This window comes from Vulpes lagopus, chromosome 5 (genome assembly GCF_018345385.1).
Source record: "Vulpes lagopus strain Blue_001 chromosome 5, ASM1834538v1, whole genome shotgun sequence".
NCBI lineage: Eukaryota > Metazoa > Chordata > Mammalia > Carnivora > Canidae > Vulpes > Vulpes lagopus.
The window spans coordinates 8,480,410-8,496,024 of NC_054828.1; the positions used below are offsets into that span (position 1 = coordinate 8,480,410).

Here is a 15,615-nt window from a genome sequence, read left to right on the forward strand (position 1 = left end):
CTTTCATTCCCTTGGTGCCATTAACTTGAAAATCATGTTCACTTGTACAAAGAGCTTATCAGAGTTTACTTAGGTCTCTATGAACTTTTGCTAAGTGGCACAAAAAATAGTGGTACTGAGGCTGTCGTAGGAGCTCAGACTTTTGAATTGTGGAACCTGTCTTAAATACAGTTTCACAGTGAACCTGTTGCTGTGCTGATACTCTTCTGGGTAAATGCAAAATCTTAGCAGTAGACAAAGATTATGTTGCTTGTTTACTTTTTTTAAAAATTAATTTTTAAGATTTCTATCTTAAAATTTGTTTTCCCTTTCTTTAGCTCTTTTTATCCCAAGTTGCAGAGGAGATCATAGGAGTAGAATTGCCATGAAAAAGCCATCAGATGCACTGTGATGTTTTCTTGCCACCACCACATGATGGTCATATCTCTGTAGGGCTGCAGTATTGAGAGTGGTGGCCTCTGGCACTCTATTTCGGCAAAGAGAGACATTTTGGCAGGAGGGACACAGCCCTCTGCCCTTCCTGCCATCCTCTGTGCAGGGATCATATAATTTGTATTTATTTTCCTGTTAGTACAGGACTGTGAGAACTTGTTTCATTAAAAAAACCCTCACACAGCAAAACTGTACAGCCCACATGGGGACAAAGGAATGATTCACCCTTCTCAGGATGCTTTTCTTTAGTTGCTAACCTCTGACCAGAGTACTCTGTAGTCTGAGAATTGAAATTTACCCATTTTTCCATAAAAGAGTTGAGACTTTGGTTGCCAGAAGGGGCCAGTGAGAATGCTTCTGTCTTCCCAGAGCAGCAGTTAGCCCACACTGGCTGCCACTCAGTTGCCTGTTGAGTCATTCCCACAGTTCTATATAGAGCTTTTCTGGCTTTTCTTTTAAACATGATGTTCTTGGAGTGAGAAAGAAAGGAAGTTTTTCTCTCCTCCACAAAATCTCCCCCACCCCAAATCTGCATTGCTTTCTTTTTTCTAATAGCAGAATATTGCCCTCAATCATTTTGAGATTGTTTTCTCTTGTAAGGTCTCTTAGTGCTTTTATTTATCATTGGGTTGACTCTGTAAGCATTTTGGCATTCGCTGGGCTGCGTTTGTAGCAGTAGGCTTTCAAGATAGAGGCTGCTACTTAACCAGAAAGACTGAGGAATTCTAGCTAATGATACCAAACATGGATTTCTAGTTTTCGGCTGTTTAAAAGTCAATCAGGTATGCTAAAAGGCATTTTAATATCTTATGATCAGTTAGTAAAAAGGATGATAAAGGGAGTGAATGAGTTTTTCACTTTAAATGAAATTGCTGTGATTTGAAAGGATTTTAGTTTTTGTTTTTGCAGTGGAAGGTAAAAAATGCCCGTGTTTGTTCTTATTCAGAAGAGCCTGCTCTGTCCTAGTGGAAAAAGAATTGACGTTTCTTTATCAGGAAAGGGAAATTCTTATATATTTGAACTGTTGTCTCATGTTGTTCCGTACATCTAGCAAGATCATAGTGCATTTTAGAAAAGTCGAATAGCATCAGTAAACTGCCGGTTGACAGCCCACATGTCTCACATAGGAACAAGTTACGGGATTCTTGTAGGGGATTGGCAGATCTGAAAGACAGATTACAGCTTTGGAATATATTCAGATGACTTTTTGAAACATATTTTAATTGGAGTCGGGGTGCAGAAATAGTTGTGCTTCTGTAGTTAAATATTCAACTTCCTTAGCCTGTTCTCTATAAATACCACAGATGAAAAAGCCCTTAGAACTCTTCGTCAGAAAACTAACTCACCATACATGTTCATCTGTATTCATGTCTGTTTGTATATGTGCCTAATTCCCAACCCCACCTCCCAGTAATGGGTCAGTAATAGGGCTGTTTGTTTCAAAAGATTGAGTTGTTTGAATTGTATTTAATCTGTTGCTCTAAGCTGCATTAGCAGCAAAGTCCCTTATACCACAGGTTTGGAACAAAACCTCATCTTCTCTTCCTGAAAAGAGGGGGAAAAAAGCAGTTGATCTGTGTTCTGAAGGTCTCTTACTGTGTGTCTCTCCCCCCCCCCCCCCCCCAGCAAGGAGGAGGAGCTCACTCACTGTTCTAACCACACTTCATAGGTCTTAACTTGAGCGCCTTTTGGTTTCCTGTCGGCAGTAACTCAACTCTGTGCCATCTTGACTTGCCTGAAGGGTGGATAAATTGGTAACTGCGCTGAGAAGAGGAGTGAGTTCTCACAGTCTGATTTGAGCATAGGCACCAGATTGAATTTATGAAAGCTTCGGTAGCCTCTGAAGACAACATCTTCTGTGACTTTGAATTTTTTCATTGTATTTGTGGGCTGCTGTTTCTGAGAAGAATCCATCATGACTCTACTGGAACCTGAGATGTTAATGATGGCTGTGCAGTCCGGTAATTCTGTATTTCTTGCAGATCCTATTTGCTACAGGTTTCTTTAATAAGGTTGGGTATATCTGTCCTAGGATTGGATAGAGATGGGATGAAGGTAGATGGGGGTAAACATAAATTGTCCAGTGAATGTACTGCATGTTCAGGTTTTTATTGTAAAAAAAAAAATTAGTAGGTTGTTTTTTTTTTTTTGTAGTTGCAAACTCTAGTTATCTAGTTATTCAGACATAGAGCTTTGCTTTAGATGTTTACTGACTTAAGACTGTTGAGTGAGGGGACAAAACATTTCCCTTTAGTTAAGAATTTTATTCTTTTCTGTAGCAGTGCTTTTAATGTAGGATAATTCAGTTTACTGTTTTATATTACTGTCTTTAATCACTAATACACACTCTATTATTATGTCTATGAAAGCATGTTTTAAAATTTTCCTTACATCTTTCTCGTTTGTGGTATAACCTTTCTGAATCATCTTTTGGTTCTTGGAAATGGTCATGATAACACGGAAGATTGAGACTCTGAGTTTTGAAGATGGGGACATTTGAGCAAGAAAGTAGTCAACAGAAAGAATGTAGGATTTTAAAAATTCTGTCTCTAAAAACAGTTTTTTTCAACCCAAAAGTGTCTTTTAAAAGTTTAAAGTTCCAGTTTGTTTTTAATGGTTTCCTTTACTTTTAGTGTTTTGAAACTTGTAAGTTAGATATCTAAAAATAGGGAATGTTCTTTTGTTATTTTTAGACTTCTGCTAAAATGTAGTCTGTATTTTCCTGTTTCAGAGCATATCTTGAGAGATTCATACAAGTGGCATTTGCAGACCTCTTCCCATCCACTGGCTTTTACTCATTAGAATGACATAGGCTCCTTGGTTTTGGCAGATACTGTGTCTGGCAGAATTGGTTTTACTGTTCTCCTTGGGGAACACTTAGATAGTATGTTGAAAGACACAGATATCCATCTGAAGACAGAATCAGATGCTATCAGCTTAAGCTTTATGGACAGGGAAGGGCAAAGAGGAAAGATACTGCTACCATTTTGTTCTTTCTGGTTTTACAAATAAGACCATGATGAGTCATTTATTAGTTGAGTTCTTCTGTTCATATATGCTATACTTTTTAGGTTGTTGCCTTTCCTTTTCCTTCCCCCAGGTCTGTTGAACTCTGTGTTCAAACAAGATAGTATGCTTATCTTACAGTTTCCTACCTGTCTTTGATGAAATAGCTCCCAGTTAAACTGACTCGGGAGTTTGTTTTATTTCCTTTCTCTTCTCTGTGCTCTAGTTGCCTGTTGTGTGTGGCAAGTGCATATTTTATCTTAGGGAGTGTAAGTTAGCATTTGAACTCTCTCTCCCTTCTTTTTTTTTTTCCTTCTTTTTTTTTTTTTTTTTCTCTCTCCCTTCTTTGATTGCTTTATTACATACAGATTATCTCAGTCCAGTAACTTCTCTCTCTCTCTCTCTCTTTTTTTTTTGTAACTTCTCTTAATAAAGGTTAAAAGATTATTTGCTTTCCCCTAACGGGGGGGTCTCACTGGTTCCCAGCTGGATAAGGGAAAGAGACTTACTTGTCTTGCCTAAGAGCTGTTTTTCCTATGACATATGTTGGGCAGGTCTAGCTACCCCATCTGTTGGACCAACTACTTCATAAAACTTTCAAAGGATAATAGTATGTAAGCAAGTATGGATAAAATTGACAAAGGTGTTGGGGTAGAGGTAGAATGAAAGGCCTGCAGAGAATAAGTAGCATGTATGTGTACCTCTTTCTTTTGCCTATGCTCATAAAAGAGAAACCGGGTATAGCAAACTGATTTTTCTAGTACTTATGGTTCCTAAATGCTCAAAATTTTTGTAAAGTTATTACCGTTCTCTTCTGAAGCCGTAGCCATTATGCTGGATTGCAACAGTAATATGACAGCTATATTTATGATAAGTGAAAAGGTATCATTAAGAAACCTTGATAAATTAGAAGCCAATCATTATTTCTAAAAAGTCAAGACATTTTAGACTATGTGAGTGATAGATTATTCTAGCAGTACAATATTTGGATTTCCATGAATATATATTTATAGGTAAAACTACTGTTTCATGAGATTTTAAAAATAAACTTTTTTAGACAAGATTCAAGATGCAAAGTCTTTACCCTATATTAAACATCAGGATACTGAATATTATAGCAAAGTTCCAGGGTACATTGTGTATTTATTAACAGTTTTCATTTAATATTCAAAACTTGGAGATTTTTTTCGAGACATACTTGCATATAAAGACCTTCATCCTCCTCACTGCTGATGGTGACTTACTGACCCTTTGAAATCCAGTTCAGATGCTGCCTTTCTATGAACCTTCTCTGAATAGAGTCAGCTCTTCCTTCTCTGTTCATTCCTACAGCACCACCTTTACAATGTAGACTATCATTTTTACGTATCTCTTTAATTAGATGATTAGCTTCTCAAAGGGAATATATTCATCTGTATATTGGCTCCTGACACTGGCACATTGTAGACACTCAGCTCAGTAACTTTTTTTTTTAGTAAATGAAAAAAATTGGCTTGGCATAATACTTCCCCCAATAAATAGACATAAGGCTTTAAATCATGATTTTATCGAAAATTTTTTGAAATCTGTGTTGCATTAAGAAGTGAATCCTTCAGGGTACCTGGCTGGCTCAGTTGATGTAGCAGGCAACTCTTGATCTCAGGGCTCGAGCCCCACATTGGGTGTGGAGATTACTTAAAAAAAAATAAAATCTTAGAGAAGAAAAGAATCCTCCAACGTAGCCAATCCATGCCGGAAGCAGGTGCTGTTGAAAGCCTGGGTTTCAAAATTGAAATTATTCCACATCTCAGGATGTGCAGTGTGCCCTATGTATTGTTAAATTAAGTGTTCCGATGAAGCCACAATGAGAAGATTAAAACATCTATCACCACTGTGGAAGACTATCTAGACAGTAATTAGAAAACTAATGATCTGAGATGGATATTTGGGATTTCTAAAGTTAAGAGTGTTGGGGCATGGCACCGACTGGTGTATTTTAGAACAGAGGAATGCTGGGGCTCAACTCTTGCCAGCTAGTTTGTAACACTTTGATCAGAGCCTTGTCTCTGCCTATATCCAGCCAGTGCAGTCTTCTTAGTTTTAGCTCTACAACAGTGGGACAGAGTTCCCTTGTAGAGAAAGGGTTTGAAGCAGTTCCTAGGTTTTTGTTGGTCCTTTGACATACACCTGATCTTGATGAGGTATAATGAGGGAGTCTGTTTTTTCTGTCTCTTTTGTGCACATATGTGTGCATACCTCCTGTGCCTCCCCCATACATTGCACCTGGATAAATCCCAATGCTCATCTGTGGATAGGTTATCTCTGGAAGGATCATAAGAAACTGGTAACAGGGGATCCCTGGGTGGCGCAGCGGTTTAGCGCCTGCCTTTGGCCCAGGGCGCGATCCTGGAGACCCGGGATTGAATCCCACGTCGGGCTCCCGGTGCATGGAGCCTGCTTCTCCCTCTGCCTGTGTCTCTGCCTCTCTCTCTCTCTCTCTCTCTCTCTCTGTGACTATCATAAATAAATTAAAAAATTAAAAAAAAAAAAAAAGAAAGAAACTGGTAACAGTTTCTGATCATTACAATTTGCCTCTGAATTGTATATTTTATAATAGTGCAGGTTAGAGAGAGGGGATTAAGAATTCATAAAAATAAGGTTGAAGGAAGATGGTGGGCAGATAACTTTTGCCCTTTTTGGTAATAGGTTAACTCCTATTAACAAGGAAGGGCCTCTTGTTTGGGTTCATGTCACTCGGATCTATAGAACAGTGAAAAAACTCAGAACTTTCAGCAATATCTACCTTTTGGATCTCCTAATTATCTATTAGTGTGGGCTTTTAAAAAACATCTTTTGTTTATATTTAAAGAATTTTAGAGTTTGAGGAAACCTTAGGTGTTTTCTTGTCTTCTCCTTTATTTAAGATGAGGAAATTGATTCATTGAGGATAATTTATTTCCTGAAGTCACATAATTTATTAGTAGCAGAGATAGAAGGAGAATTCATTTCCTTACTCCCATGATAGTGCTCTTTCTGCTGTAACACACTTACAAAAAAACCATTGGAGACCTCTGATGTATGAGATTGTTTATAATTTTCCCCGGAGATCTTGGTTTTCCTTGGGTTTTTCCATTGCGGGTTTCTATCACTACTCAGGTTGACTCACCATTTTAAGAGGTGAGGATAAGAACTAGTGCCTGAGTGTCTAGCCCCTGCCCTTGAGGAGTGGAGTTAGATACTACAGGCCCTAATGGTTGTCTCCATCGTGCCTTGCCTTCTCTGGCCTGGTTAATGATCTCATACCTTGATGGTGATCTCAGAAGACAGGTAGGCAGACAGACGGCTGTTGTCATCAGTATTCTGGATTACATCTTACTGCCTTTTCTCTGACTCATTGATTTATCTGGGATCCCCTTAGAGTTAGGACCCAGATGAAAGGAATTTGAATTTATCTGTCTGTCTCTATCCTTTTTTTCTCCCTTTTGTTTCCTTTTGCATGAGGCAAGCTGTCAAGACCATGAGCCATAGTTTTAGCTTTATTAAAATGGTGCCAAATGAAATAAAGATGAGTTTCATACATTCTTGTTTTTTTTGGAACTTTATTTTTATGATTACCACATTCATTGTTTTTGAAAGGGTTTTCTTTATAATAACAAAGAAAAATACCAAAAACCCTTGCTTTGCCATCAACAACAAAAATAACTTTCTCTGCCTTTCTCTCAACAAGCTAAAAGGGCATTATCAGAACTCCCAGTGACAGGGATCTGCAGCACTCTTAATTTCCTGACAGTCATATGATGGTGTGGTGGCTATAGCACTTGAGTGCGTATAGAGGGCCTAGCAAAGAGGAATACATGGCAGTTACATAGCAAAAATAAACTTAGCTGTGAAATGTTTATAGTGTGTTAAAATTTTAAATTTTAAATTTAAAACCACATAAAAGTGGTTTATGTATATTATCTAATCTTTACAACTCTTTGAGGTATCTGTATCTTCACATTTTACAAAGGAAGAGACTGAGGCTCAGAGAGGCTGTGGGACACACAGTAGAGATGGAACCGATGTTCACATTCAGGTTTTTTCCTTAGCACTAGTTATGATATTTTCCATTTAAATTGAAAGTCAAATGAAAGTCCCTTCTCACTTAGAACCTTCTAATAGTTCTCATTCATGGGAAAAGCCCAAGTCCTTGTACTACCTACAGAGTCCTACATGATCTGCCCCAGCTCTGTAACTCTCAGCTTGCATGTCCTCCTCTTCCCTGGCTTGATCTGTCCCCGCCTTAACACTCTCTTTGCTGTGCTTGCATACCTTAGGGAACGCTCCTGTTTCAGGGCTTCTGTACTTGATGATATCCCTTCTCCTTGGGGCACTTTTTGTGGGTAGCGTCATGGCTTACTTCCTCACTTCCTTCAGGTCTTTTGTTGGGATGTCACTTATTTGGGCCTTCTTCCCTGACTACCCTTTAAGATCTTGCTTTTATTTTTCTTCATACTATTTATCATCTGACAGAATACATGCTTTGTTTGTAGGTTCATTATTGTTTGCCTCTGTTTCTCCCCACTAGAATGTAAATTCCTCAAAATGGGGGATATTTCTTTTGTGTTCTGTTGTGTTTCCAATGCCTGTAAGAGCACCTGACACATAATAAGCACTTAAAATAATTCTTTTTTTAAAAATAATTCTTAAATAAAGTTTCTGGTTTTTCAACCAGAAAAATTGGAAGATGTTTTTGGCAAATATGTTAAGACCATGTCTTTCAGCTATTTTGTATGGTATGCGTTGTGCTAACTAGTGCAGTGGTTTTCAAAGGGTGGTATGGGAAACCCCTAGGTGTCCTGGAGACCTGAAAAGTAGGTACAAGATGAAGACTTCTTATATATTTATACTAAAATACTACTTACCTTTTCTACTGTTATCCTTTCATGAGTGTGCACTGGCGTTTACCAGAGCTGTGTGATGTATGGTATCTCAACAGATTGAATGCAGTATATATGACAATTCAGCTGTCTTTTAGTAAATTATATCTTAGAGAGATTTGTAAAAATGGTAAAACCATAGTATAGTACTGTTTTTACTACTTTCTTTTGTCTTGGAAAATAACCATATTTTTCATAGAAATGTATTAACATGTAGTAAGTTTATTGTTAATTTTTAAAGAAATACTGGATATTTTGGGGTGCCTGGCCGGCTCCGTCCATTAAACATCCAACTTTTGATTTGGCTCAGGTCATGATCTCAGGATCCTGGGATCAAACTTTGTGTTGAGCTCTGTGCTCAGCATGGAGTCTGCTTGTCCTTCTCTCTTTGCTCTTCCCCCACTGTGTGTCTCATAAATAAACAAACAAATAAGTACATAAATTCTTTCAAAACATTTGTGAAGAGGGACACCTGGAGGTCATGATCCCAGGGTCCTGGGATCGAGTCCTTCAGGGAGCCTGCTTCTCCCTCTGCCTATGTCTCTGCCTATCTCTGTGTGCCTCTTGAATAAATAAATAATTAAAATCTTTAAAAAGTTGTGAAGAAATAATAAATATTTAAGATTCTCACAGTTTTAATTTCTTATCTGAAATATCTTGATGGGTATAACCCACATAAGCAAAAGCATTTGAGGTTCTCAGTAACTATAAGAGATACAGGAATTGTGACATTGGGGTTTGAGGAGAGTAGATATAGTGTTTAAGCCACCACTGAGCCACCCAGGCATCCCATAAACTTTTTTAAAAATATGTTTCTTCTCTAACCTTGAAATACTTCTGAGAATTTGTTCTAAGGAAATTATAAACGAAATACAAGATTTATATATAAGGATGCTTATAGCAGTATTATTTATAGTAGTTGTAGTAAAACAAACAGAAACCTAAATTTTAACAGTAGATTGGTGAAATAACTTACAGTGCATTCATCTGGTTGGATACTAATGTAGTCATGAGATTATTTGAAGATGTGGGAAACTGTTTACTATTTATCCCTTTAATCCTTAAAAAATGGATGGTAAGGGGCATCTGGGTGGCTCAGTTGCTTAATAAGCATCTGCCTTTGGCTCAGGTCATGCTCCCAGGGTCTTGGGGTCAGTCCCTGCATTGGGCTCCCTGTTCAGCTGATTACCTGCTTCTCCCTCTCCCTCTTCCTGCCACTTCCCCTGCTTGTGCTCTCTCTTTCTCTCTCTCTCAAATGAATAAAAAATACATATTTTTTAAAAAGGATGTAAGAATATATATCTGAATATATATTCGTAGCTGAATATTAATAGCTGTTGCTGGGTAGCAGGATTTTGCAAGGGTTTTTTTTTCTTTAAGTTTTTCTGTATGTCTCTGATTTTCTATCGTAAACATACATTTCTGTTGTATTCAGATAAAAGCCATATTTAATTTTGTCTGTGTGTGTACCTGTAAGTACAGTTAGTTATAAGAGGGAGAAAATGGCTGGAAGTGTAGTCTTGGATTCAGAGCTAGAACTGTTGATTTGGGACCAGTCAGAAAACTTCACTGACCGACCAAACAATGCATGATAAGGAGGCACTCCATCCCATTAAGCTGTTCTTTCTGACCAGTCTAGTTTGTATAAATCCCTTTTACATTTTTTGCCTTTGTTTCTATTTTGTAAGATTTATTGAAATTTATCTTTGCAGTGTTTGTATTAGGCCATGTTCTTGGCAGAGCTATAGATCCTTCCTTTGCACACTTAACTACTCTCAATTTGCGGAACCTTTCAGAAGTTTTTATAAACCAAAAACACACTAAGTTATTTTTTTGTTTTTGATAGAGTTCTCTTAGGCATAAAATAATGGCGTAGGCATAAAATATTTTAATTATTTGAAAGTACATTTTCCTTATGGATTTTGTTCTTTGACCTTGGGGTATGAGTAAAATCTTCTTGACAATATCTGCTCTTTATCAGAAAGGTAAAACTCATATTGCCTTATCTTTATCTTGTAAATATAGGACCTTGAGCCCTTATGCTGAAGAATTAAAATGTTAATTACATTAACCTTGATTTTGTGAACTGTTATCTTAGTATATTCTCTTGATAATCAGATTATATTTCTCAAATCAGTGCTGTAAGACTTATTTATAAAATATTTGGTTGTGTAGAAAGTATTGAAAACTTTTGATGTTAACATTACTTAGGCTGCCCAAACAGAAACTGTGACCTCAGTCTTCCAACACCTTGTTACTCGAAGTATGTTCCAAGGACCATCAACATCTGCATCATCTGGGAGCTTGTTAGGAATGCACGTCTCAGGTACCCCGGGTGGCTCAGCGGTTTAGCCCTGCCTTCAGCCCAGGGCCTGACCCTGGAGACCCAGGGTCAAGTCTCATGTCGGGCTCCCTGCATGGAGCCTGCTTCTCCCTCCTCCTGTGTCTCTGCCTCTCTGTCTCTCTGTTTCTCATGAGTAAATAAATAAAATCTTAAAAAAAAAAAAAAAAAAAGGAATGCACGTCTCAGGTCCCCCTCTCACAGAGTCCAAATTTTCATTTGAACAGGGTCTTCAGGTACATGTTAAAGTTGAGAATATTGTTCCAACAGACATTTTTATTCACTTTGTTTTTGAGGTGAACAGGTGAAATAAAGATGACTTGTTGGGGTATTTCCTGGATGGGAAGCACTGCTCAAAGTGATAAAAATGGGAAGATAAGAATGCACTGGTTGGAATTATATGATGTCTAATTAGTGTGGAAGCATTGGATAAAATAGGAAACCAAAAAAAAAAAAAAAGAGAGAGAGAGAGAGAGAAGAAAACTTGCTCCTTGTACAGTATTTTTCCTTGTACAGTATTTTTTCCTTGTACATTTGAGAAATGTTCGCAATTTGATACCTTCTTGGCCATTTTTCTTGACTTTGGGGAGAAAGAACAAAGGTTTCTTCTTGGCATTCAGAATGTTTACCTGAAAAGGGATCTTGGAGATGATCCTTCATTTTACAGATGAGCGAACTGGGAGCTAGGAGTGTTAAGTGACTTTCCCAAGATCACATAGCTTGGACTCCCCATGTTCTGACTCTCAAAGCACTTCTCTTTATACCTCCTGTGCTATCCCTCTATTTTGCTGAATGTTATATTGTTAGTTGTTTCTGTTGATGTTGAAACCATACTGAACAGTTAAGAGAATATATACAGTAGCCTCACAGCATTGTGGGAAAATGGTGGGGGCTTACTCTCTCTTTTTCTTTCTGTGTGAAATCATGAGTAGCTTCAGAAACAGATGTTACTTACTGTCTGAAAGTTAAACTGCTTCTTCTCTGAACCAGGGCACCTTGCTGCATAGGCCTGTGCTCACTGAAGTGGGAAGGCGCAAGGGTGAGGGGGAAGGTGTGGGAATCTTCCCTTCTGCTGGGATGGGAGTGGTTTTGAGTGTTTGAAGCAGTGTCATTTTTCTTTATATCCCTCATTTACATAAAAGTGTATAAATCAGGAAAAGAAACCTTTCAGCAAAGGAATACTGAAAGGACTGGCAATCTGTGTTAACCCCTTCCCCACAAATTGGCCCTTATTTCATGGCATATACAAAATTTACTTGAAATGGGTCATAGGCCTTAATGTGAAAGCTAAAAGACACAAAAAGTATGAACTATAAAAGAAAAAATTGTGAATTGATTTCATCAAGTTTAAATACTTCTTTGTCCACTTTGTATATTGTTGAAAATTAAAAGACAAGCTGTAGAATGGGAAAAAATGTTTATAATATGTATGTCTGACAAAAGACTTGTATCTAAAATATATAAAGAACTCTTAGAACTCAGATAATAAGACAAGCCAATAAAAAAAATGGGAAAAGACTTGGTCAGACACTTAAAAAAATATGCAAAAGGCCAATAAGCACATGGAAAGATGCTCTACATCATTGGTCATGAGAGAAATGCAAATTAAAACCCACAAGACACCACTACCCACCCACTATAATAATTAAAATTAAAAAGACTTACAATACCAGGTCCTGAAAAGGCTACAGAGCAATGGAAATTCATACACTGCTGGTGAAATGTAAAATGGCATTTCTTACAAAGTTAAACATATTTACTACGTGACCCAGCAGTCCTAATTCTAAGTCTTTACTCGAGAAATGGAAACATACTCCTATTTACCCATGAACATTGATAGCAGATTTATGCTTAATGATTCCAAACTGGAAAGAGCATAGATGTCCATCAACAGGTGAATGGATAAATTGTGGTATATCCATACACTGGAAAATTACTAGCAATAAAAATAAACTGATATATTTAAAAACATGGACGAATTTCAAAAACATGCTGAATGTAAGAAGCTAGACTCAAATGAGTACATACTGAACTATACCATTTATATAATATTCTTAAAAATGCAGGCTGTTGAATACTATTCAGTAATAATCATTCATACATACATACATACATACATACATAAAACACACTGGATGACTCTACAGAGAGTTATGCTAAGTGCAAAAAGCAATCACGAAAGGTTACATACTATATGATTCCATTTATAAGACATTTTTGAGATGATAGAATTATGGGTATAGAGGACAGATTGATGGTTGTCAGGGGCTAAAGACCAGGTAACGCTGGGAGGAAAGTAGATGTGGTTTATAAAGGTCAACATGAGGAATCCTTGTAGTGATGGAAATGTTCTGTATCTTGACTCTGTCAGTGTCAGTATCCTGGTTGTAATGTTCCAGTATAGTTTTGCAAGATGTTATCATTGGGGGAAACTGGGTAAAGAATACATGGGATCTTTCTGTATTTTCTGTGACTGCATATGAATCTAAATTACCTCAACATAAACTTACCTGAGAAATATAGACAGTTTGATAGCTTTTCAAAAAATTAAATATAGAGTTACCCTGTGACCCGGCACTTCTATTCCTTCTATTCCTACTCAAGAAAATAAAAAATAGGGGATCCCTGGGTGACTCAACGGTTTGGTGCCTGGAGTCCCGGAATCGAGTCCTGCGCCGGGCTCCCGGCATGGAGCTTGCTTCTCCCTCTGCCTGTGTCTGTGCCCCTCTCTCTCTCTCTCTCTCTCTGTGTGTCTATCATAAATGAATGAATGAATGAATGAATGAATGAATGAATCTTAAAAAAAAATCAAAAACATTTATCCACACAAAAACTTGTACACAGATACTCATAGCAGTGTTAGCCAAATATGGAAACAACACAAATGTCCATCAGTCGATAAATGGATAAACAGAACGTGCTAGATCTTTCCAATAGAATGCTACGGCGCAGCGGTTTGGCGCCTGCCTTTGGCCTGGGGCCCGATCCTGGAGACCCGGGATCGACTCCCACGTCGGGCTCCCTGCATGGAGCCTGCTTCTCCCTCTGCCTGTGTCTCTGCCTCTCTGTCTCTCTGTGTGACTATCATGAATAAATAAAATCTTAAAAAAGAAAAAATGAAGTACAGATAAAGTCTATAAAATGTATGAACCCTGAAAACATTATGCAAAGTGAAAGAAGGTAGATACAGAAGGCCACATATTGTAAAATTGCACTTATATGAAATATCCAGAATAAGCAAATCTAGAAACAGAAAATAGACCATTTGTTGTCAGGGCCTGGTGTTGTGAGGATGAGATGGGGATGGAATTTGACTGCTCATGGATATGGGATTTTGAGGAGGAGGGTAATGAAAATGTTCTAGAATTAGATAGTGACAGTTGCACACTTTTGAGAATGTACTAAAAACTGGATTATGCACTTTGAATGAGTGAATTGAATGGTATGTGAATTATATCTCAATAAAAAAATTGTTTAAGAAAAAAAATGTAGGTTTCTCTGGAGTAACAGCAAATTAGTTGTTGCCTGGGAACGAAAGTAGAGAAGTTAACCACAAAGGGGTGTATAAGAGAACTTTAGGGAATGAAAATGATGTAGATCTTTATTGTCATAGTAGTTATGCAAGCATATGCATTTGTCAAAATGCATTGAACTGCATGCTTAAAATGGATGAAGTTTATTATATCTAAAACTAAAATTGATTTTTAAAACTTAGAAAATTATCTCTAATTATTGTAAGCTTAAAGTGATCTATAGCTTATCTCTTATTAATATAAGGCTAACAACTGCTACAAAAATTAATCCAAGGACTGACTTCTATTGCTAATTTCTCTCACGTTTTTCCATCTAATTTACAGAGTAAAATTAGATTGATTAGTTTCAGACTCTGTTCTTGTGCTTTTGAACTAGCATGATTCTGTTGTTCTTCTTTTCAGAACTACGAGTGGGTGTAATTGTTCTAATTTTTGTTAAGTTTATGGAACATTCTTTTGGTTCGTACTGCTATTTTCCTTTTATGTGCAACAGAAGAATGTTCCATTGGGTATAACATAGCAGGTTGATTGCCTTTCACCTCTACTCTGGAGTACCCAGAGCTAATTTGGGCACCAGGAGACTGGAGTTAAAATCACTTTTGAAGGGAAGGGGGGCAGCTGGGTGGCTCAGTGGTTGAGCATCTGCCTTTGACTCAGGTCATGATCCCAGGGTCCTGGGATTGAGTTCCCTGCAGGGAGCCTGCTTCTCTCTCTGCCTATGTCTCTGCCTCTCTATCTGTGTCTCCCATGAATAAATAAATAAAATCTTTTAAAAAAAAAATCACTCTTGAAGGAAGTACGCAAAAGGAGAAAAGATGGTAGCGCTGCTAGATAATGCTAAAAACAAAAACAACTGTGTGAACTTCTTCCTACCTATACTATCTCTGTTCCCCAGCCCCTGATCTCTTGCTAGGAAATGTGCTGTATTACATACACAAAACCCTTAAAAGGAACAATTCTGGGAGATAATTTCCTTCTTTTTTCTTTTCTTTTCTTTTCTTTTCTTTTTCTTTTTCTTTTTCTTTTTCTTTTTCTTTTTCTTTTTCTTTTCTTCTCTCTTTTTCTTTTTTTTTTTTTTAAGATTTTTATTTATTCATGAGAGACACACAGAGAGAGGGCGAGAGGGGGGCAGGCAGAAACACAGGCAGAGGGAGAATCAGGCTCCATGCAGGGAGCCCGGTGGGGACTCAATCCCCGGTCTCCACGATCAGGCCCTGGGCTGAAGGCGGCGCTAAACTGCTGAGCCACCCGGGCTGCCCTGGGAGATCATTTCTAAGTTAGGAAAACCAGCTTTGTAGGTGGGTTCTGAATTTTCTCTCTGAGGTTTCCTTCCCCTGTCCTCACTCAGTTCTTGGGACTGGCAATACCTAACCCCAGGTAGAGTGTTTCCCATTTTAAACTCTGC

At 37.8% G+C, this 15,615-nt stretch overlaps 1 protein-coding gene across 2 annotated transcripts in view; it reads left to right on the forward strand.

Moving 5' to 3' along the window:
* The first annotated feature begins 2,140 nt into the window (after positions 1 to 2,140).
* MRTFA (myocardin related transcription factor A) overlaps positions 2,141 to 15,615 on the forward strand; it is a 99,287-nt gene continuing 85,812 nt past the window's right edge. Inside the window, exon 1 of one of the 2 annotated variants that reach the window (XM_041754024.1) lies at positions 2,141 to 2,393. In XM_041754024.1, coding sequence (XP_041609958.1) covers positions 2,348 to 2,393 — 46 coding nt within the window. In that variant the 5' untranslated portion in view covers positions 2,141 to 2,347. The remainder of the gene's footprint in view (positions 2,394 to 15,615) is intronic. The other variant, XM_041754023.1, reaches the window with a different exon arrangement.